General features: G+C 41.4%; 1 protein-coding gene across 1 annotated transcript in view; it reads left to right on the plus strand.

Moving 5' to 3' along the window:
- BAIAP2L1 (BAR/IMD domain containing adaptor protein 2 like 1) overlaps positions 1 to 24,742 on the plus strand; it is a 193,671-nt gene that overhangs the window by 60,083 nt on the left and 108,846 nt on the right. Inside the window, exon 2 of the mRNA XM_073590998.1 lies at positions 13,021 to 13,096. Coding sequence (XP_073447099.1) covers positions 13,021 to 13,096 — 76 coding nt within the window. The remainder of the gene's footprint in view (positions 1 to 13,020; positions 13,097 to 24,742) is intronic.

Below are 24,742 nucleotides of genomic sequence, written 5' to 3' on the forward strand. Positions count from 1 at the left end.
AGAGCTGCAGGCGCTCCCATCTTCACCCATCTTCCTTCCGAGTTCGCAGACTGGCGTGTGACTGGCCGGAGCCACGATGATGTCACTCCTGTGCATGCGCACAGAAGCCACAGTTTACAGCACAGGGCTCTGAAGGAACAGCCCTGGTGGCCGTTCATTTAGAGTGCATGTGCCAGTGAAGTCATTGGCTGCATGTACAGTGAATATCTCCTAAACGGTGCATGTTTAGGAGATATTTACACTACATATAGGTAAGCCTTATTATAGGCTTACCTATAGGTAAAAGTCAGAGATGGGAGTTTACTCCCACTTTAAGTAACAATAAACATTACCCATATGTAGAATATAGACCAATGTGGATAGGTTCGTACAATATATGTAAAGGTTGTAAATGAGCATTGAAGCTTTTGATTGTGACTTGACTTCTCTTGCTTGGCAGCCATATGTCTTTGAACAGCTGTATTTATAGTAACAGCACAGTACCTGGAAATCCGCAGAGATGGAAGAAATCTGCATCTCTGCCATTGGTCAGGTAACTGAGGAAAACCTCTTTACCAGCAATAGAACAGCATGTTTTATTTATAAAGCAGACTAACACCTGTCTGGTTTATTTTTCCAATGCTCTGAAGAGTTTTTGAAGTTTATTTCCATTTTCCAACGTTTACTGCAAATTTGTGACTCAGAGCGGTCCTGGGAAAATGTTTTGCTTGGGACAGGACAGGGGTTGAAAGGTTTTCTCACTCTCTGTCCCTCATTTCATATAGCTGTACTCTGCGGTTTGTGTCAGGACCTTTGACCCCAGATAATTAAGGCTTGTGTAAATAGCTAGAGGCTGGAGCAAAAAGGGGCTTTTGTACGAGTTACCGGTATTTAAATATGGGTGTTGTACAAAAAATTCAGGGAATGGAAGAATCAAGATTACCCTGTAGTCTGAAAAAAGGAAGTTATTGACTTCTTGAGTAGATATTAGTTTTGTTTAATGGCCTTTTATAAGTTAACATTTGCGCTTTTAAAGTTATTGTAGCTGAATGTTTAGGAATATAGAATGTTTGAATATTTGCCAACAAATGTAGTTGTACCTCTTTTGGAGATTGTACCTAAAGAAGTAGACCGCGTGATTGAACTAGCGGAAGACCTTGGTGAAAACTGTAGTGTAGAACTTTGCTACAAAATTGCTACAAAATCAGTTGTTGGTTGTTGACTTTGATCATTACAATTAACTTGAAATAAGATCATTCCTACTGATCTGCTGCCCGGGATCCAATGGTACCTCACCTGTACAATTGTGCATCCAGTGGTGCAGTTAGTCATCATAGAGCAAATGCATGGCTAGTCAAGGGAAGGGGGATGTCAGAAGTGATATCTATGAGGTAGCCCTATTCCAGAAAAGCATTTAAAAGCTAGTCTCTGTCCTCTCCTAACAATCACTAAAGTATTTTATCCTCCAACTACCTATCCAGACTCTTAAGGCCTCATTCACATGGGCACTGAGGCCCATACACCATGAATCCACCAATTGCTTTCAATACTCAATCTGCCAGATATTGCGTGCAGTCAGCCCATGTAAGTCGATGGAGACCCAGCAGGGCAGGGAATGCCTCTGCCATTTATAATTGGTTTTCTAGGGGGAAAGCTCATGTGGGTTTGGAGTCTAGTTAACACACCTGAGCTCATCCCTAGTGCTGATTTACCTGTTTTACCTCAAGTATATAAATAGTATATATAAATTATATCTAAACCCAAAACATGTCTGCTTTTTTTTCAATCTCCATTACATAGGGTATTGGGGATTAGTAATATGTAGAAGGAAGAGAACACTTCCAGGTCTGCTCACAGGAACTGAAAAGGATCCTGGCATGATCTTACAGGTACTTACTGTACTTGTTAAAAAATGAGCTTGGCCTATAAAAGAAAAATGAATGCAGCGATTGCATTTTAAGAGGAAATTTGCCTAGGCGGGAATGGTAATGGGAGGGGGCAGGGAGCTAAAGTGGATGAAGGATTGCTTGAATTACTAGTAAGCACAACACATAACATTTTTGTTCTTGGGATAAGTTCTTCTTTTAAGTGCATGAAACTCTGGGTACTTTGGTACTTCCCAACAACCAGATGGACAGCGCTCAATGGATAAGATGATATCGTGATAAGAGCCACAAGAGTCCATCATAACATAGATAAGACATAGTTGTTTATTCCTCGATGAGCAAAAAAATGTATGTATTAAAGATTAAAATGAGATGAATAGAATAAAACTGGCAATGATACCACACTGGTTCCCATGGGCATTGAGGGGTTAGCCTCCTTCAGCAGACTAGCTGATGTGGCACAGAGGGGTGCCAGTATCCATTCTGTGGAGATGAAAGCCTGGTCCGAGGAAGGGGTGGATTGCCCGAGAGGCCTGAGAGCACAGGCGTGTGTGGGAGATGTGGCTGCCAATTGCAGGATGGTGTAAGCCGTCCGGGAGAGGAGGCTGAGGGATCGAGTCTCTCTGGATGAGATGCAGCAAGCTGACTGGGAAGCCAAGCCGAGAGTTCAGCGTGCCTGGATGATGCGACTACTCAGTGCCAATGGCAAGGAGTAAGGACAGATGCCTGTAACTAGCGTGGAACGCAGCTCTTCTGTTGCCGGTTTTCTGCTGAAAAAGGTCCCCCATCGGATAGTGTCAGCCCTGTACTGCACAGGCGTAGAGCTTGCGCAGTACGGAGGACAAAGGAGACGCCGAAAGTCTCCGAACATGAACAGCTGTTCATCGGCTGTACACGGCGCCTGCGTAATGAAGACTACATTGTGCCACACGCTCCCAATGCTCGTGCAACTCTGCAAGGGGCGGATGCATACAGAAGAGGCTGTGGCAAATTGCTTGTGTTAGGTAATTAAATAGGTCCAGCAAACCCGCCCATCAACATTGCAAAACCCACCCTTCAGTTGTGTAAACACGCCCTGCAAAGATCCGCCCCTTTGAGAAATTCACCCCCATTGTATGAGCTCTGCCCATCATGCGGCCTCTTCTGTATGCATCCGTCCCTACACTCGCCCCTTGCAGAGTTGCACGAACAGCTGTTCATGTTCGGAGACTTTTGGCGTCTCCTTTGTCCTCCTGTACTGCGCAGTACAGGGCGGACACTATCCGACGGGGGACCTTTCTCGACAGGATACCGGCAACACTTGAGACTGGGGCGGAGGTTCACATTCCAGCAGGACAACGACCCTAAACATACAGCCAGAGCTACAATGGAATGGTTTAGATCGAAGCATATTTATGTGTTAGCATGGCTCAATCAAAATCCAGACCTAAATCTAATTGAGAATATGTGGCAAGACTTGAAAATTGGTGTTCAGACTCTCTCCATCCAATCTGACAGAGCTTGAGCTATTTTGCATAGAAGAATGCGCAAAAATTTCACTCTCTAGATGTGCAAAGATGTCTCTGATGGAGACATACCTAAAAAGCCTTGCAGCTGTAATTGCATCGAAAGGTGGTTCTACAAATTGACTCCACACTTTTCAGATATTTATTTGTAAAAAAATTTGCAAACCATTTATCATTTTCCTTCCACTTCACAATTATGTGCCACTTTGCGTTGGTCTATCACATAAAATCCCAATAAAATACATTTACGTTTTTGGTTATAACATGACAAAATGTGGGAAATTTCAAGGGGTATGAATACTTTCAAGGCACTGTCTTCCTAGGTGGATGCAGCAACGCTCTGATGCTACATCTGTCCTTTGCCAGCTCTGAGACTGAGAAGCGAGTGATCAAACACCGCCGCACTGCTGTCTGCTCTGCCCCCCCCATGCTCACTGGAGGGGGTGAGAGCATCTGGCTCAGGCTCTCTGAGAGGCTGAGTCGGGTGGCGGTCCAGGCATGTGGGCCGATCTGGACTTCATTGTCGCAATCTTGTCCAAGCCTAGACTGGCTCTGTGACAGCAGCCGACAGCGGGCTTCAGCTCACTGTCTGCTGAAAGCGGGTCACAGGAGTGCAGAACAAACTGCACTCAGTACAATCAAACAAGCTTTGGCTGTACTTCTCCTTTTTAAGAAAATCTGTGCTAAGAGAAATATGGAGGCCATTGTTGAGCATAAGATCAGGTAACTTGTGTTTTAAGGAGAGGTCAGCAGTGGCTTCCTCCATACTCCATGTGAGTTTTATTTGGACTGAAAAGTTTACATAATTCCTTGGAGTGACTATTTTACGGCTGTTATGAACAACACATTTCCTTTCACTTTATCTCTTTTATAAACCAGCCCATTGGTTTGTCAGTCTTCAACTCCATGGCAGTGAAAGTTTGTCATACTGCTGTTGTGATATTTAGATCTGATCCAGACAAAATAACTAAAAAAACTTGCAGGTACAAACATGTATGAGATCCAAAGAAAAGCCTGAGCAATAAGGAGTAAGTAGTAAGTTATTTGTATAGTGCTGTAGGTGTGACTGAGTACAATAAACCCTTGGATGTGTGAGTGAGCCATGAGTTTATCTTGAAGTTGTAAAGATGCCAAAGATGATAAGGAGGAAAAAATATATGTGCCAGCAGTTTCCCAAGGGTTTAGTAATCTTCCTGGCCACTCCTTTACACAGATTGTATACCCTACAACACAGAGAACAGTCTGATCAGATTTGGATGTGTAACTCAAGGGGGCACTGCATGCCTCGTGGTGCTTTAATTTTAATCTTTGACGTTCCTCTTGTACAGTTGGCTCTGCTGTTTGCTAAATTCCTGTGGTTGCCAGTATCTGAGCTTGTTGAAACTAGGGCTGGTTTGTTCTCAGCACTGACTGCTGTCTTCTGTACTACACAGAGAATGTGGTTGGGTTGCACAGAATCATGTGAGAGGCTGCTTTTCTATCCAGGAGTAATGTGAAAAGCCAACCTTTTACCATGCCCTCTGGATGTCATTAACATTTCCTACCTGACACTTTTTTTTCTTGTTGACTCAAATATTCTTAAGCCTAGTACACACGGGCCGAATGTCGGGCGACATTGGCCGGTCCTATAGGAACAGGCCGACATCCAGCCCGTGTGCATGGCGGATGGTCTGGCAGAAGCTGGCTGTTTGGCTGACTTCTGTCGAAGGGTCATGACCAACCGGCTCTCGGCTAATGTCTGAGAGCGCTGACCAGAGTATTCCGGCGGGTGGGGGCCGCCCCCTTCAGAGCATAATAGTTCAGCAGGGAGGATCGCTGTACTAACATTGGATTGTTAGTACAGCGGCTCCGACTTGAGCTGTCTGTTTTTTTTCCGTTCAACTCACTGGATTCAATGGAAAAAAATTGTAGTGAATAGGAGGCTTTAGGTGGAAGATGAAGGATTTCTCCCTCCTGTAGGAGTCCAGTCTGAATATTCTCTCCTAGGGCTTGTTTACACTAGCGGGTAGGTCATCCCCTATGGTTTTTCTGACCACCTACTGCTCTATTTTTAGCTGGAAAGTCAGCAGTTGGAGGTGTACACATGTTGTGACTGCGATGTATTGTTTTGTGGCTGCTGCATAAATTATTATTTGTCCCATTCAGCAGGCACTACGGCCCACCAAAGCCAACCCATTCAAGAGAGTGGGGTAACCCTGCACAGTAGTGTGGCATTAAGGGGGTTAAAACAGGTGGTGAGGAGGTGATGCAATGCCTCCCCGCTGCCCATCAAATGCACTCTGAAGCATGAGCTGAACATGGATTGCTCTTCAGAGTTTTGCAAGTGTAAATGAGGCTTTTAAGGCTTTTTTTAAGGCTTTTTCAATGAATTCTAAAGCAACCTTTAATGTGCATTAACTAAGCTATAGCATTAATCAGTGTTTTGCACAGGCATGTAAGTCGTGTCAGGCAATCCGCCTCAAATGCCCTGAAAGATATGTTTTTTTTTTTTTTTTGTTTTGTTTTTTGTTGTTTTGTTTTGTTTTTTCCAAGGCTAAAATGGGAAATCTCTTTTGACGTCTTGCATCTCCACCTCAAACTAGTTGTAAACACCATAGGTGTGTTTACTGCAAGCGTTGTTGCAAAACCTCAACACCTGCTGAACTCTGCAGGCAGCGTTGTTCTTGACTCACCGGGAAGACATGTGCTCCTCCAATCTGTTCTCTCTATTTAACCATTTTGAGTGGCATTCCTAGGTGGTCGAGAAGCAGTAAAACTGCGACCCAGCCTCCTATTTTCAATGCCCTGTGTGAAAGAGCCCTTACGGTTCTACCCTTGAGTTCAGTTTTAAAGCAAAACTGAAGTACAATAGGCCCCTGGTGCTCTTGCCACAATGTGTAAGTATGCATAGCAGATTTGCATACCTCATATACCACTGCCCCACCAGTGTATGGATAACCGCTACTGCAGATTATTATTGGTGCTTTCCAGTCTCTTAAAACAAAGCAGTGATAGACTCAATATCACCCAGTGCATCCTTCTGTACCCTTTAAAAAGACAAAGTGCAGCTTCACCCAAAGGAATTTCCGCTCAACTCTCTAACTGCTAAATCTGTAGGATGGCTTTTTCTGTTTAAAAACCAACAGACCTACTAGCCCGAGCACCAGGTAAAACTAATGTAGTCGCCACATCTAAGAATTGGTAGGCTGCAACATAATAAATCTTTGATTTCGGGTTTAAAGGCCAAGTTCACCTTTTCAGGCAGAATTTCACTTTTCTTAATAGAGTTTTCTCATGTCCTTTCTGCTCAAGGTGCTTATTTCTCACTTACCCCGTACATGAAAGCTTTGAATCTTCACCTCTCTGTTAAAAATGTTAAAGAAAAATAGCATTCTGAGGCCATCACTTTCCGTAGCATCATGTGACCTTCCAGGAAACTTCATATTCCATCATGCACTGTCATACTGCAGAATAGGACGTGTTTACTTCTGGACCACACCTCCCTCATTACTAAACAACCTCTTTATGTATCCCCACTTTCCTACGTCTTCCTTTTTAAGATGACCATACACTGTACAGTCTTGATTGTGCAATCTCCTTTAGATCTACCATGAACTATGTAGTGCAAAGGCCTGCTCATGGCCTGGTTTGATACAAATTGAATAGATTTTTTTTTTAGGTGGGTCCTCCTATTCTATAGTTTTGGTAAATCTAAAATACAGAGATTGTACAATCAGATTGCATAGTGTATGGCCATCTTTATAATAGTACATGGAATGGAGTGGGCGGAGACTCTCAGCTGTCATTGTTGTGTAAACACAGCAATTTCACTTTTAGGCTCCAATCACATCTAGTGTAGTGGTAGCACGCTTTTTCTTGGCAAGTTTTTCCTGTGACATGCATAGAGCAGCCCATTGATTGCAATGGGCTTCCCTAAAAGCAAAAAATGCATCAAAGTAGCTCATGGGGCATTTTGATGTGTTGCGTTTCGCAGGTGTGATCGTTGTTGCACATGTGATCAGTTATGACACCAGCCATTTGATGGTTTGATAGTTTGGTTGAGGACACAAGCAAATTAGACAGTTGGCAATCCCGGCAATCCAGGAATGTAGCTGTTTTTTTGAAACCATTAAATCGATGGGTTTAGTTCCAATTTTATGCTTTGCTACTGTTCAGGGGCTCTGGGCTTCAACCAAATGGCAGCCCCCAGTAAGACAAAATGGGAACAATGCTACCACGCGTTTTACTGCACTTATCACACGTGTGTGCCTCCATGTTTGGGGTGCCGTTTACTATTTATGCCACCAAAAGTGCAACTAGTCCTTTTAGGTGTATAACGTTTCACAACCTAAGGATAGGTATACCAGGACATATTGGAGGAACTTTATATGGAAGAGATTGGAGGCTACGCCTGCCCTAGAATATAGAAAAAAATATTTTCTGCAGCAGAGGTACATTAATGGTATATAAAGAAGCTGGAATTTAGGGAGAAAAAAATAGGTGAACTTTAGAGTCTAATACCACTTTAAAGTGGAACTTTAACTAAAAGATAAAAAAACTGTTTAGCAAGGAACATACATACGTTCCACATTAATATTTTATGCTACCAAAATTGGTGTGTGCTGTAAATTCCATCCAGCATTGTTCCTGTTTCTTCTTGCTGAATGCTGCCATTTTGCTAAAGCCCAAATCCCATTAGCAGCAGTAAATCATAAGGTGGAACTAAGCCCATTGGTTTAATGGTTTAAAAAAACAGTTACATGCCTGGAATGCCGGGATTGCTAATTGTCACATTTGCTTGTACCCTCAACCAATCTGTCAAACTATCAAATGGCTGGTGTCATAACTGATCACATGTCTACTGTAGCACCATGTCAGTTGTAGATCAAACAGAAGCAGCTTCCATCACTGTAAAGGAAAGGAGGGTTTAATTCTGCTTTAAGGCTGTCAGCAGATTGACCGCTACAAACTAGGAAGTACTGAAAATGGACAGTAACTGAGCATGTGCAGAGCAGGGTGAGTCAGTGTATTACTAAATTTTAAACAGTGTAGACACCTATTTTTAATGTTTTACATAGCTATACCTACAAAAGGGGCCAGCCTGAAGTGATCTCGCAGGACCAATCACAGCAGATCACATGACAGTTGTAAACAATGGATGGCTTCCTTTCATGTCATCCATTGTATACAGTTGTGTTGCTAGCTGTGATTGGTCACAGTGAACACATGGTACAGACAGGCCAATCGCAGTCCATCTGTACCATGTCATTTAACTTTGAGCAATCACAGATAATCACCACAAAAGACACTGAATGAGCTAGTTTAATTCAGTAAAAATGGTTGCTTATAACAATGAAATTTATTGGTATATGCAATCATAATGTGTACAAAAAAAAGAAAAAAAAAAGCCTGGTCACTTCCCCAGGGTAGTAGTCTCACCATGGTAGTGTCATCGCCACACCAGGAATATGATATAATACTGCCCTGGTGATGTATGTAAAATTTTTTTTTTTTTACATTTCTTCTTTTTCCAAATAATTGTGACAAAAAATTACAACTTGCCATGTCTCATACTAAATACCTTGAAATGTCTACTTTCCAAAAAGGAGTCATTTGGGGGTATTTGTACTGTCCTGCTATTTTCGGGCTTCGGGAAATTAGATATCAGTGCATCGAGATTGATCGATTTTCAGATTTACACCATAGTGTCCCATATATGGATTGAAATTTGGCTGGTCCCTGCTGAAATGGCCAAATTTTGATCCACTTATCCTGTTGGATCCTTAACAGCTCAGAGATTGTTTATTGTATGTGAATTCCATACATGGAATTTGGACTGCAGCAGGACTGCTATACATGAAAGCACTTATCCTTCCTTCCTAGGACATAAACCTTTCTTGTGAGGTAGATAAGCCAAGCCTTATCTACCTAAGAATGTTACTGATTAGGTTTGTTGGTGTGTGTAAATTCTAACAATGAACTTTACTTGCTCCTCTTTGGTCCCAATGGGGACACTAGTCCTGGCGACAACCAGAAATTTCCTCACTTTAGAGAGATCCTCTCACTACCCATTTCCTGGCTATGGGACAGGAGTGAAGGGACATGTCACCAATGAGACACCGATGGCAAAAAAAAAACTTGACAGTAATTTTAACCCTCTCTTACTCTATCCAAAAAAAAAATAAATAAATTAGGTTTTCCCTTTTAGTTACACTTTCTAAAGCAAGCTTGTACTTTTGTCATTGGAGGCCAAAGCAACAGTTTTCCTTTAATGCCTCCTCCCTGGCAGCACATACTCCCCTTTCCTTCACTCTGCTGCCACTCTTTTCAGCTACCAGGGATACCAAATACCTGATATTTCTGTATTTGGATGTGCATGTAACTTTGTTTGACAACCTTAAGCCAAGTACCAGTGCCTTGAGACTAGTCCATGACTGCATTACCTGTGATGAGCAGCACAGTGGCTAAGTGGTTAGCACTTCCGCCTAGCAGCACTAGGGACATTGGTTTGAATCTCAACCATGGCACTACCTGCCTGGAGTTTGCATGTTCTCCCTGTGCCTGTGTGGGTTTTCTCTGGGTACAAATTCAGAAGCTAGTCGGCAACTCCAACGATCCTTAATCCATTTATTGGTACATGAGAAGGAGTAAAAGAATACAAACGGGCTCTTACATTCTGGCTGATGAGCCTTGTTAACAGCACCGGTTTAAGCAATGTGAATGAACTACGAGAATGCTGATCAGCAAACTCGCAATTCTTTGATAAGTCCGTCTGGAGTGGTGATGGGCAGAACTTGTAGTTTATTCATTCACAAATGAATGATGCAACTCTGTGGGTGGAGCCCTACACAGCTGTGCCAATTTTAAAATGTGACTGCGGGTGTGGAGAGAAGAACCCCCCGCCCGCTGTCACAGGTGGATGAGTGGGAGGAAGCTGCATAATATGTTACACTGTAAATATGGATGTAACGTGTTACTAATGGGGAACCTAAGCCTTCTAGGGGAATTCTTGTTAAATTCTAACTAAGCCTAAATCTACTTCCACCACCATTCTAAGACTATTCTATATACCCTGTGAAAGAAATGAGGTCTACTTACTTATTTCTGAAGCCCCTCCAGTCTGGTCACATTATCGGGTCCCAGTGGCGGGTTCAGTGTAGAGGAGGGGCAATGGCTGCAGAGCCTGGGCAAGGATGTCTCCCATAGACTTACTATGGGGCATTTATTGTCAGCTGTCCCTCTACACTGAAGCCGCTGGGACCCGATAATGTGACCAGACTGGAACGACCTTAGAATTTTACTGGAATTACACTTCAAAGTTTAAACTATTGTGGAGGTTACAAAAAAAAGCTTCACCCTAAAAAAATGTATTTTTAAACAATTGTGTTAAAGTGAACGGGGAGGAGACAGAACAGAATTCAACAGGAATTTGACTGTAGAAGGAGCCGATGGCTTCCACTGCCCTCGGTGCCTCCTGTGAGACCGGGAAGTGAGAGGAGCTGTGCTGTAGCCAGGACAGTGCTGGAATGGGGAGTGTTAAGGCTCTGTTCACACCTAGGCGTTTTTGGGCGTTTTTCTGCTGTAAGCCTCAGCTCTAAAAACTCCCAACAAGACAAATCCCATTCGTTTCAATAGCCCCTGTTCACATCTGAGCGTTCTGTCGTCTGAAGCAAAACGCCCGTCACTCAAAGTACACAAGCTTCTTTTTTGGCAGATTACAGGCGGTTTCTGGTGACCTTTTGACCTGTACAAAATCACAGCAAAAATCACACGACTTTCTGCCTGAAAACGATATGCTCAGGTGTAAATGCAGCCTTAGGGATTTATTTAGGGATTTTTTTTTTTTTTTTTTTACCTTAATGCAGAGAATGCATTAAGCTAAAAACAATTTAGGCTTTGGAACCACTTTAAATGTGTGATGGTCCATTTTAAGTGAGTGGAATCCCAGCTTTGTGTTCAGTAGTACTCCTCTTCCAGTTCTAAATGGATAACCGTTTTGTAGACTATGCCTCAGTGAATTCTTTATCCGGGGTTGGCAAATCTCCAAGCACTGCCTTGGAGTGGTTTTCCCCAACCTTTGTGTTAGTACTAGGCTTTGCTATGCTGCGGTGAATTGCCACAGCTAATGACGGTGATATCCAAACCTTAATAAACACACCTGCTCATTCTTGGTTAATGTGGTATTCAGTATTGACTGCCAGAGGCATCTATATACTATAAAAATTGGAATATGAATCTTCTGTTCATCTACTAAAATATAAAGGAAGATTTGAATAAAATGTTTAAAGTATTATTGCTAACATCATTAATAATCTGTATGTCAAATAAATTGAAAGTATATTAGATCACAAATAAATTTACAAATTGTGAAGCTTTTGTAGTACTCTTCAGAAAATAGTAACACCAGGTATGTATGATAGATTATTAAAGTGGAGTTCCACCCAAAAATGGAACTTCCACTTTAAGTGTAGGTTACCCATCCTGATATGTCACATTTGGCATTTCGTCATTTTTTTTTGGGGGGGGGGTTAGGGGAGCGGGTACCCTGTTTTACGGGCACCAAGCTCCCACTTTCTCCCTCGCCCTGGAACGAAGTTCACCTCTCCCCCCTCCCTCCCTGCAATCTTCTGGGATACATCACAGGTCCCAGAAGATTGCCCTGCCAATCACAGAGCGGCTCACGCATGCGCAGTGCGCGCCCAGCTGTGAAGACAGTCGGGCACCCACAGTAACAATGCCGGCACCATGGAGTGGAGGGTGAGAGGAGCGGGGCTCCGTGCGCCCGCATCGCTGGACCGTGGGACAGGTGAGTGTGTGATTATTAAAAGTCAGCAGCTACACTTTATGTAGCTGCTGACTTTTAAATGGGTGGAACTCCGCTTTAAATACTATTTACCTTTTGCCCATTGATTTTCATTGAAATAAAGTGCAGCACTAAATATAACCAAAACAGTCACTTAATATTGACATGTCAACATAATAAAGTGCACTGTGTGCATATCAACAAAAGTTCATTTCAATGGTGATTGTGAAGAGAAATCCAAAATTTTACTTAAGGAGTCACCACGGCAAGTGCATCCACCACCCAAGAGAGGAGATTAAATACGCTTACCATAAGGCAGCATTAACCAAGTGTGTAGTAATAATGATCAGGATGATAGTCACAGAGATGGTATCCAAATAGTATGGCAGCAAGGTTCTCCACCGCAGCCAGACCGCTTGTTATAGACTCCAACAGCCATAAAAAACAAGAGACCTAACTGGGGATATCAGGCATCAATAAAACAACTCCTTTGTGATCACATAGGCATAGGGAAATAGATGCAATGACATGGAACGGACTCATCAAACTGACGCGTTTGGCCACAAAGACTTCAACTGGGGTATTTAAGTTGATGATATGAAAGTCATCTTTCTTGCACAGTCCACTTTATTATGTTGATATCTTAATATTGAGTGACTGTTTTGGTTTTATTTAGTGCTGCACTTTTTTAATTTCATTTTTTTACACAACTTCTGTTGGATTGTGGTGCTGGCTCCTACTGTCATAATATAGCGTAGTCATTTTTGTACAATTTTTCTATATTGATTTTCATTGATATGTGAACAGCTAAATCTATTTTCTGCCCTTATTGACTTTAAGTGAGATTGTATTTTGTTTTATATTTCAGAATGTTATGGACCAGTTCAACCCCGGATTAAGGAATCTGGTTAATTTGGGAAGAAATTATGAAAAAACAGTATCTGGTAAGTTTCAAAATGTATTTAACCCTTTCATGACTAAGCCTATTTTTGAAATTTGCTGTTTACAAGTTAAAATCCGTATTTTTTGCTAGAAAATGACTTAGAACCCCCAAACATTATATATATTTTTTTAGCAGAGAATCTAGAGAATAAAATGGCGATTGTTGCAATATTTTTTATCACACGGTATTTGTGCAGCGGTGTTTTAAACGCAAATTTTTGGAAAAGTGACACTTTCATGTATTTTAAAAAATCCAAACAGTAAAGTTACCCCAATTTTTTTGTATAATGTGAAAGATGATGTTACGCTGAGTAAATAGATACCAAACATGTCACCCTTTATAATTGCACGCACTCGTGGAATGGCGACGAACTATGGTACCTTTGAATTTCCATAGGCGACGATTTAAAAATTTTTTACGGTTACCAGGTTTGAGCTACAGAGGAGGTCTAGGGCTAGAATTATTGCTCTCGCTCTGACGATCGCGGCGATACCTCACGTGTGGTTTGAACACCGTTTACATATGCGGGCGCGACTTCCGTATGCGTTTTCTTCGCTGCGCGAGCTCGCGGGGACAGGGGCACTTTAAAAATTTTTTTTTTTTTTTTTTTATTTAATTTATTTATTTTTGTACTTTATAAATTGTGTTTAAATTTTTTTTTTTTTTTACTTTTATTGCTGTCACAAGCAATGTAAACATCCCTTGTGACAGTAATATGTGGTGACAGGTACTCTTTATGGAGGGATGGGGGGTCTAAAAGACCCCCCATCCCTCCTTTACACTTCAAAGTATTCAGATCGCCGAAAACGGCGATTCTGAATACTGTGTACTTTTTTAAATTCGGCACCATTGGCAGCCGAGTAAACGGGAAGTGACGTCATGACGTCGCTTCCGCATTTACAAGAAGAAGGCTGAAACGAAGCCGCTCGCAGCTTTGTTCCAGCCCGCCCCCAGCTGCCGAAGGCAGCCGAACGGACACCGGGCCTCCCGATCGCACGGGAGGCCCGGTAACAGCGGCGGGAGGCGGCGGGAGGGGGGGGATGTCCCCTCCCGCTCCTCCGGTATAACAGCCGAGCGGCTTTTAGCCGCATCGGTTGTTATACTCGGGTAGCCGATTGCCCGCTGAAAACAACGGTACCGGGATGATGCCTGCAGCTGCGGGCATCATCCCGGTATAACCCCGGAAAGCCGAGTACGTATATATGCGTTCGGTCGGCAGGAAGGGGTTAAAAAATATGTAAACACAAAATTTCCTATTACTAATATGTGCCTGTTGTACAATGTACTTGGATGAAAAAGTATCCTGTTTTTTGTATCATTCCCTTTGTGTGAAATCCCTGGTTTTCCTACCAGTACCTCCTGCTTTCCTATTAAAAACTGACCACACTAAGCAGGAGAGCACATAGTGGTTTAGTTCTCTAGCTCTGCTGGGAACTCAGCCTGCTCTCTACCAGTGATCAGACTTGTCCTGACCCCCCCCCTCCAAAAACCTGCACAGCAATTCACTGGTAAGATCAGTGTGATGCTGTTTCTACTCCCCACGGGTCTCTGAGCTCCCTATGCAGCTGAGAACAAAGATTGTGAGGACTTAATGAAGAAAGCTAATGAAGAGTGCAATGGTGATGTTGTGCACCTTGGCACAAATGATTTTTCCCGGAATGATGTGCGTTCTGTAGGATTTTCAGAATTTGCGCCTGGAGCTTCAACAGTTAGGGTGTATTGTTACATTTTCAGAGGTCTTATTGTGCATAATGGACAAAAAAGTACTTTGTATAGCAGAGTTCAATGTTTGGTTAAAGGTTTGGTGCAAAGTGGAAGATTACTCAAGTAATAACATAAAATGGCAATGAAGGGAGAGGTTTTGATTTATGGGTGACTTCAACATGCCTGACATTGAGTGGAATTCTCAAACTGGTATTACAAGTAGGAGCAGGGATGTAAGCACTGAATGGGGTTTCTCTAAAACAGTTAGTAAAAAGCCCAACCCGAGGTGACCATATTCTACAGTAGACCTAGTACTGACAAATGGCGATCAACTCTGGTGAGGTGGGAGAAAATTTGGGTTTTAGAGATTACCAATGTTTATGGTTTGACATTAAAACAATAACTGAAAAATCATATACAAAAACAAAAGCTTTCGATTTTAAAAAGACAATTATTATATTGATATTATATTGTAAAGCGTAAACTGTTGGCGCTATAAATCCTGTATTATAATAATACCATCCTTGACGCAACTAGATTATATGTCAGGCAAGTTAGTAAGAATAAAAGGAAGAAAAAAAACAGTATGGTTCACTAACGACCTAAGTAGGATAGTAAAGGGGAAAAAATCAGCATATAGAAGATTCAAGGAAACAAAGTGTAGATGACCGAGAAGAGTATAAAAAATAGACAAAAGGAGGCCAAAAACATCAGTGCTGCCAAAGCACAGAAAGAGGAGGCAATTGCTAAATAACGCCTTGGAGGAAGGCGAAACGCGTTGACGTAATTTCTGGCTAAGAGTCCTAACGATGTCACTTCCGTTAACCTTGGAATGTAAGCCGTTTATGGAGTTCACAGCTAGGATTCCTTGAAATACATATGCCTGTTTTTACTGGATTATCCTGCAAGTACAAATCTTTTATGGTGCAATAAACACAGATCATACAGTACTTCACTATTGGCCCCCTTTTTTCCTCTATTTCGAATATGGTGTACATCCTGGATTATATCTGAGAATTTTGCTGGGGAACTTCCCTATTGAACACTCGCAACCCACCATCCCTTTATCACGCTTATCTGACCTCCAGACTGAAAAGCGGGGGGTCCATTTTTGGTGAGTAGGGATAAATGAGGGGTGTGTGACACTTCACAGCATGAGTTTATTTGGAGCACGACAGCACTTCTGAGAAGATTGGGCACAAGAGCACTTTAATATATGGATATTTGTTGTTATTTTGATTAATATTTTGTTTGTTGCACCAGTTGCGATAATTGCACAGCAGCACTTTTGAGAAGATTGGGCACAAGAGCACTTGAATTTATGGACATTTGTGTTGATTGTTTGCACCAATTGCAATAATTGCAAAGTTGTAAGCACTGTATTTTGTTTACAAGCCTTGAAAATTGCTGTGCACAGACACTCTCTATCCAAGCTGACAGAGCTTGAGCTATTTTGTAAAGAATGGGCAAAAATGTCACTCTAGATGTGCAAAGCTGGTAGAGACATCCCCAAAAAAGACTTGCAGCTGTAATTGCAGCAAAAGGTGGTTCTACAAAGTATTGACTCAGGGGGGCTGAATACAAATGCACACCACACTTTTCACATATTTGTAAAAGAAAATTGAAAACCCTTTATCATTTCCCTTGCAATTCACAATTTTGTGCCACTTTGTGTTGGTTTATCACATAAAATCCCAATAAAATACCTTTACATTTTTGGTTGTAACATTTCAAAATTTCAAAGGGGTATGAATACTTTTTTAAGGCAATGTATGTTGGGGGAGACCTGGATGTAGCAAACCATTTAAACAATTACTTCTGTTCAGTCTTCTCAGAAATAAATTAGGGGAATCATATTGGTTCTAGTAGTGATGGTTCATTTTCAGGATTTCTGGAGACAGAGGTAGAAGAGGAACTGGCTCAGCTGAAGCTTATTAAAGCAATGGGTCCTGATGGTATTCATCCCAGAGTTCTAAGAGAACTTCGAGGTATAGTTGTTGAACCATTGGGCCCCTTTCACATTTGTGCAACTTGTCCTGCGACTTGGAGCTGCAAAGTTGCAAGTCGTCACCCATGACTTTAAATGAGTACCAGTCATATCTTTACGACTTCAAAGTTGTCCCTGTACTACTTTGGTCCAACTTTGATGCGAGTTGAGGTCCATAGACCTCAAGTTTACACAGGCAGTCCCTGAAATTACGTCAAAATTGCGTACCCGAAATCGCAGCCAAGTCGCGGCAGTGTGAAACGGCCTTAACGGATCTTTAATCAATCACTTCTAACAGGAGGCATTCCCAATGACTGGCAGGCAGCTAATATTGTACCTATCCACAAAGCTGACAATTACAGGTTAATGATTTTAACATCAATTGTAGTCAAGTTAACCGTTTCCCGACCAGCTCACGTCTATTTATGGGGGCAGAATGGCTCCCCTGCGTGAAAACCCGTATGGGGTTTCCTTTAAGAGCCGCCAGAGGGCGCGCGCGCTGCACGGCAGAGGAACCCATGTGTGTGGACGGTGTGCGATTGCGTGCACAAGCACCAGCACGGGGATTTGTGTGTGTAAACACACAAATCCCTGTGCTGTCAGAGGAGAAGAGGCATGTCGTTTGTTCAAAGAAAGTAGGAACAGCGATATGTCTCCTCTCCTACTCAGTCCAATCCCCATACAGTTAGAACACACTGAGGGAACACACATTTAACCCCTTGATCGCCCCCTAGTGTTAACCCCTTCCCTACCAGTGACATTTACACAAAAATCAGTGCATTATTATAGCACTGATCGCTGTATAAATGTCAATGGTTCTAAAAATGTGTCCGATCTGTCCATCGCAATGCCGCTAAAAATCGCAGCTCACCGCCATTACTAGTAAAAAAAATGCTATAACATTTGTGCAAACCAATCAATATACCCTTTTTGCGATTTTTCTTTTTACCAAAAATATGTAGAAGATTATATATTTTAGCCTAAACTGATGAAGAAATTTGTTTTTAAAAACCTTTTTGGGGATATTTATTATAGCAAAAAGTAAAAAATGATTGTGTTAAAGCGATACAGTGCCAAATTGTAAAAAGTGCTCTGGTCAGGAAGGGGGTAAAACCTCCCGGGGCTGAAGTGGTTAATGGAATCACTGCTGAAAAGGAGGATCAGCGATCACTTAAAAATACACAACTTGCTGGACCCAAAGCAGCATGGTGTTACTGAGAGTACATCCTGTCAAACTAATCTGATTGAATTTTTTGACTATATTACTAGCGATGCACTGAGATTTCGGTAGCAGAAACATGTCAGCCTAAAATTGTGTTATTGGCATTTTTCAGATAAAGAAAAAGGTGCCAGTAATGGCACCAAAAACACACAGGATTTTGCCGTAATGTTACCACGATTTTACTGTGCTTGTAGTGCATTTTTTATTGGTCATGTGACTCAAAAACATAACACTGGTGCATTATTGATGCATTCTTGGTGCATTTTCAATGCATTTCAATGGGGAGGTGCGTTTTTTTGGTGCAGTTATTTTTCTGACCAAAACGAGCGGCATGGATGGGCGGCTCAGTGTGAAAGTAGCCTTAAGGTGAGGGATTTACAGTGCCTTGCAAAAGTATTCACCCCCCCTTGGCATTTTTTGTGTTTTGTTGCCTCACAACTTGGAATTAACATGGATTGTTTGAGGATTTGCATCATTTAATTTAGAGAACATGCCCACAACTTTGAAGATTTTTGTATTTGTTATTGTGAAGCAAACAACAAAAAGGACAAAATAACAGAAAAAGCCAATGTGCATAACTATTCACCCCCTAAAGTCAATACTTTGTAGAGCCACCTTTTGCGGCTATCACAGCTCCAAGTCACTTTGGATAAGTCTCTATGAACTTGCTACATCTTACCACTGGGATTTTTGCCCATTCCTTCTTGCAAAACTGCTCCAGCTCCTTCAAGTTGGATGGTTTGCGCTTGTGAACAGCAATCTTTAAGTCTGACCACAGATTTTCTATTGGATTGAGGTCCGGGCTTTGACTAGGCCATTCCAACACATTTACATGTTTCCCCTTAAACCACTCAAGTGTTGCTTTAACAGTGTGTTTGGGGTCATTGTCCTGCTGGAAAGTGAACCTCCGTCCTAGCCTCAAATCACACACAGAGTGGTACAGGTTTTGCTCAAGAATATCCCTGTATTTAGCACTATCCACCTTTCCCTCAACCCTGATCAGTTTCCCAGTCCCGACTGCTGAAAAACATCCCCACAGCATGATGCTGCCACCACCACCATGTTTCACAGTGGGGATGGTGTTCTTTGGCTGATGTGATGTGTTGGGTTTGCGCCAGACATAGCGTTTTCTTTGATGGCCAAAAAGTTCAATTTTAGTCTCATCAGACCAGAGCACCTTCCTCCATACATTTTGGGAGTCTCCCACATGCCTTTTCACAAACTCAAAACTTGCCATTTTGTTTTTTCCTGAAAGTAATGTCTTTCTTCTGGCCACTCTGCCATAAAGCCCAACTCTATGAAGCATATGGCTTATTGTCATGTACAGATACTCCAGTCTCTGCTGTGGAACTCTGCAGCTCCTCCAGGGTTACCTTAGGTCTCTGTGCTGCATCTGTGATTATTGTCCTCCTTGCCGATCCGTCAGTTTTGGTGTGCGGCCGTCTCTTGGCAGGTTTGCTGTTGTGCCATGTTCTTTCCATTTGGTTATGATAGATTTGATGGTGCTCCTAGGGATCATCAAAGATTTGGATATTTTTTTATAACCTAACCCTGACTTGTACTTCTCAACAACATCGTCCCTTACTTGTTTGGAGAGTTCCTTGGTCTTCATGGCAGTGTTTGGTTAGTGGTGCCTCTTGCTTAGGTGTTGCAGCCTCTGGGGCCTTTCAAAAAGGTGTGTATATGTAATGCAGACCATGAGACACTTAGATTGCACACAGGTGGACATCATTTCACTAATTATGTGACTTCTGAAGGTAATTAGTTGCACCAGAGCTTTTTATGGGCTTCATAACAAAGGGGGTTAATACATACGCACATGCCAATTATCAGTTTTTTATTTCTGAAAAATAGTTTTATGTATATATTTTTCTAATTTTACTTCACCAACTTAGACTATTGTGTTCTGATCCATCACATATAATTCAGATTAAAAAAAAACATTGAACTAAAGGCTGTAATGTAACAAAATAGGTAAGAAGCCAAGGGGTGAATACTTTTGCAAGGCACTGTATATAGTGTCATGCCATTGTCAATCCCTTGACTGTCATTTTTAAAAACGTTACACTACCTTGGTACGCTGGTGTACCAGTTGCTACTTTTTTCTCATCCTAACAGTGCAACTTGTTAACTATTACTACTATTATACCAGCACTTTTTTTTTCACTATAAAAATAATTATTAAAATAACGCTGAATCCCAGGATACCCAATGAGTGGATTAACTCCGCATTGGAAACTTCCTCTATGCTTTGCATATCTGCTAACAGTATTGCCATGTGACACCATGTATCTGGAACATCCTGTTTGCATATTTTTGTTTACTGCATGTATTTGTTTATTAACCCAATCACTTCTACAGCCTACATTACATAGTAACAGTCTGGCTGCACAAGGTTCATACAATGGATTGGAAGTATTGGTTTCCTTCTGTTACTTTTATACCAGTGTTTTTCCCTGGTTTCTTATGGATTTGCATGTAGTATGTCTGGCGTTGGTTAATTTCCTTGATTTGACTGGAGCAGTGACATAAATGGCTTAGAGAACATTTGTGCAGCATGAAAAATGATGTGAACCCCTTAGAATTAAATTATTTTCTGCTGTCATTTGCCAAAAAATTAGATCTGACCCTCATCAGTCACAACAATAGATGAACGCAATGCATTTAAAGCGGAGTTCCAACCACACGTGTGTTTTTTTTTTTTTTTTAATCTATCTGTTACTATCATATTATGCTAATGTTGCATTCGTTAGGCTGGTATCTAGCGCTGCTTTTGTTAGTATTTTATTAAAAAACTTACCTTATATTCCCCCTGCTCGGGCATTCCCATATTGCTTGTGGGCAGGCGAAGCCCACAAGCATAAACTTATGGGTTTACGGTGCTGCTGAATAACCAGCATGCACCACCTGTTCTTGCGCATGCGCAGTAAGGACACATTGGCGCTGCCCACTGACTCCTAGGAAAGAACATCTCCCAGAAGCCCTAACAAGCACAGGCACTGAGGGAAATTACGTAAATCACTGCGGAGCTGAAGAGGCAGAATACAGGAGACCCCATAGCAACAGTGCAGAAGGGATGAGTAAAAAAAAAAAAAAATGTCCAATTGTTGCTGAAGGATTATAATGTTTATTTCTGTAAAGTAAATTTTATGGGTGGAACTCCGCTTTAAAGCAGAGTAACACCCAAAAGTGGAAGCTCCACTTATCTGCATCAGCCTCCCCCTCCGGTGCCACATTTGACACCTTTCGGGGGGGGGGGGGGGGAGCGGGTACCTTACAGATACTCGTCCCCACTTCCAAGAGATCCCCCAGAAGTTTTTTGATTTTTTTTTTTTTATTTAATTTTTTTTTTATTGCCATTTTAAACACCGATACAAAAAAAAAAAAACAGAAAAATATATTCAGGCATTTTAGCTCTTACAAAAAGGGAAATAAAAAAAGTGGAACAATTTTAACAAACAACAAATATGTTGTTTAAATATTATCTCTGCTTATAGAGCAATTTTTCATTTTTACCAAAACAACAAAAATAAGGGGAAAAAATGAAAAGAATAAGGAACGAGGAAGGGAGAGAAGAAAAAAAAAAAGGGGGGGGGGGGCAAATGCCAATACACTGCGACTAATTCCAGACCTGGGATTACAAATAACAAGAATATTGAACTTCTATTGCACCATATCTATCCAAATAATATATATTAAATCGTCTAACAACTATATATCATTAGAATACTATAATATCAGGGATCCAATATCGTATTATAATTTTTTTAATGACTTTTTTACCTTTTATTTTCTATTATTATTGGATATGTTTTATAGCAGAAAGTAAAAATACGTATTTTATTTTTTTTCCAAATTTTTTTTTTTTATTAGCGCAAAAGATGACTTAACAGTGGTTGACTCAAAGCATCTTACACTGTATTTACAACTATATCTCCGGCATTCCCCAATCCTTCTGTTATCACAAACATAACGCAGGAGCCTTGGTCGGCAGCAGAGAGGCCACTAAACATTGCTGTGAAATAGCTGGGTAAAGGGGGGGATTTGCTAGAACTCAGAAACAAAGACACACTTTTTCCTAGAGCAGTGAAAGGATTTCATTGCTCCAGCTGCTGGCTGGAAATAGATATGCATGAAATATTCATGTGTAATTTTTTTATATTTTACCTGACCCGCTTATGTATACAAATTGTTATACATTCAGTTTCTGCATTTATTCCTTTTGAGTTTATATTTTTAAAATTGAAAAGAGTCAGTTTATTCTGCAAAGAAGTGTCTATTTAAGGCTTGAAAGCATAGCCATGTGCAGAGCATAGTATCTGGATCTAAGTGAAGTTATCCTAAATAATTAAGACATTGTGTGCTGCTCAAATGTAGCAGGTTGAAATTTGATGTGGCGTATCAAATACAGAAGCAGTTTAGATAGATTAAGCGTGCGTTGCCGCCTGGACTTTCTAAACTACCATTGTGCAGATTCCTACCTACTGCCTAGAAGGTTCCTCATGAAGATTTACTATGAGTTATTGGCTGTCAAGATTTGCATTTGTTGCAATAACATACACCCAGTGCCTTTTCTGTATTTTAATAATCAAAATTTCTAGTGAACTTCCTAAAACCAACAGGGAATGAACTATTAGTTCTAATCATATTTGACATGAGTTAATACCGAACTCTTAAAGAGGACCTGTACTATGCAAACTGCCAAGAAGACAAGCAAAGGAGGACTAGTTGCAGAATTGCCCGTGGGCTCCCTGAAGTTGATCTTTTTTTCATTACTGACATGCCACACCTTGTTCCACACAATGTGCTACTTGGTAGAGGCAGGCCTTGTCTCATGTCACAGCTACTTCCTAAAGACTTTTGATCTGAGGATTGATAGGGAAATAATCTAGAAGCAATAGGAGAGGTGAAAGAAGCACAGATCCATAGAATGAATGAAGCAGAGAGATGCACGCATAACAAACAGGTCCTCATGTAGAGCTTCATTTGTAGCATGATGAAATGGTGAAAGGAGAGTTGTGACACCATCGAATCTCACTCAAAACCTGGTGGGATTAACAGATAGAGGTAACAGTTTCTTAGATGATGTCACACTGCAGATGTACAGCTATGGAGCTACAGAACACGAGTGCATAGGCACAGTCCCATGTTGGGAAATGTACTGCTATTTTTCACAAGGAATTCAACGCAAAAAGTTTTATCAGGGTTCTGCTTAGCCACGGTTAAAGAGAAAGTAAACCCTGATGGGTTTTACTTCCGTGCAAAGTAAAAGCATAATGGGCTAGTATGCATTGCATACTAGCCCATTATGTGCCACTTACCTGCAAACGAAGCCCGTGATGTCCCCGCTGGTGGCCGCGTCCATCTTCACCCCCTCTTCCTTCCGGGGCCCTGGACTCCGGCTCTGTGACTGGCTGGAGTTGCGTGCATGTGCACAGGAGCTGCCAGTCACAGCACGAGCTCCTTAGAAACTGCACGATCGTGCCCTTTTTCAGTGTGCATATACTTTAATACTTTTATATTGTTTAGTTTTGGATAGAGTTGGGAAGAATTAAAATGTCTGTCTTTGACCTGATGAGAGGGCTTTTCCCTCGCTTCCTGTCCCTGGTCCCCAGCAAATTATACTCACCAATCTGCACTCCGTCACCTATATGACAATGCTTAGGTTTTGTTTGTTTTTTTTTAAACTTGTTTTTATTGAGCATATGCAAATGTACATTCATATAGCAATATTCTGAATACAGGCGTACACATCTGAGCAAATAACAGGAATATAAGAAAGTATCCTGAGCAAATAGATCGAATGCATCTACAGTGGATACATTCAGAAATTTGGCAAGAAACTGATAGCATAATGCCAGTTAACACATAACCAAACTATAAATAATACAGTATCTTGACCCCCTAGAAAAAAAAGGGTCATCATTGTGCTCCCCCATGTTCTTAAGAATAATAAACTGGAGGGCCTTTGCCTGAAAAAACCCATTAACCAGTTTCGTCTCCGCGTATTAAACCATGTGATGGCCCAATATTAGATACGGCCATCATGGCAATACACAAATAAAGAAACTTTGGTGTAGAATCTGCTATCAAAAAAAGGAGAGAGTCCACAGTATCCTGTGTATCTAGCCAGGGTCCCTCAAATTTTATAAAATTTCCCCGGGCACCCTCTAGTCTCATATGTCAGCTTGTACAGAGGCAAGGTTTGGTTAATTTTTTCCACAAGCTTAAAGGCAGAGGTTCAAAGGAAAGTCAGTGGAGGGCTATTCATTTCCTAGCATATAACATGAGGCTCAAGAAAGGTTTGGATGTGGCAGAGATGTCTAGGTCCTCAAACACGCCCAATAAACACCATTTAGGGTTGCAGATATTTGGAATATCAAAGGTGTCAGATATAAAGGCTGTAATACTCGACCAAAAAGGTCTAACTATTGCAGTGCCACACCATATGCAGAAAGTTACCATTCTCTTTGGCACATTTATGGCATAGAGGCAAGTCCTTATTACGCATATAAAATAAACAATGAGCCTGTTGTGAATTGGGCATAATATACGCATGTGCCAGTGACTTCATGAAAAAGGCAGATTACAAGCAAACGAAGCAGGTTAAAATTGATTCATTTTTATTTTTTATTTATTTTAGGTACTTATATAGCACCATCAATTTACGCAGCGCTTCACATGTACATTCACATCAGTCCCTACTCTCAAGGAGCTTACAATCTAAGGTCCCT

This window comes from Aquarana catesbeiana, linkage group LG06, assembly GCF_042186555.1.
Source record: "Aquarana catesbeiana isolate 2022-GZ linkage group LG06, ASM4218655v1, whole genome shotgun sequence".
NCBI classification, from domain to species: Eukaryota; Metazoa; Chordata; class Amphibia; order Anura; family Ranidae; genus Aquarana; species Aquarana catesbeiana.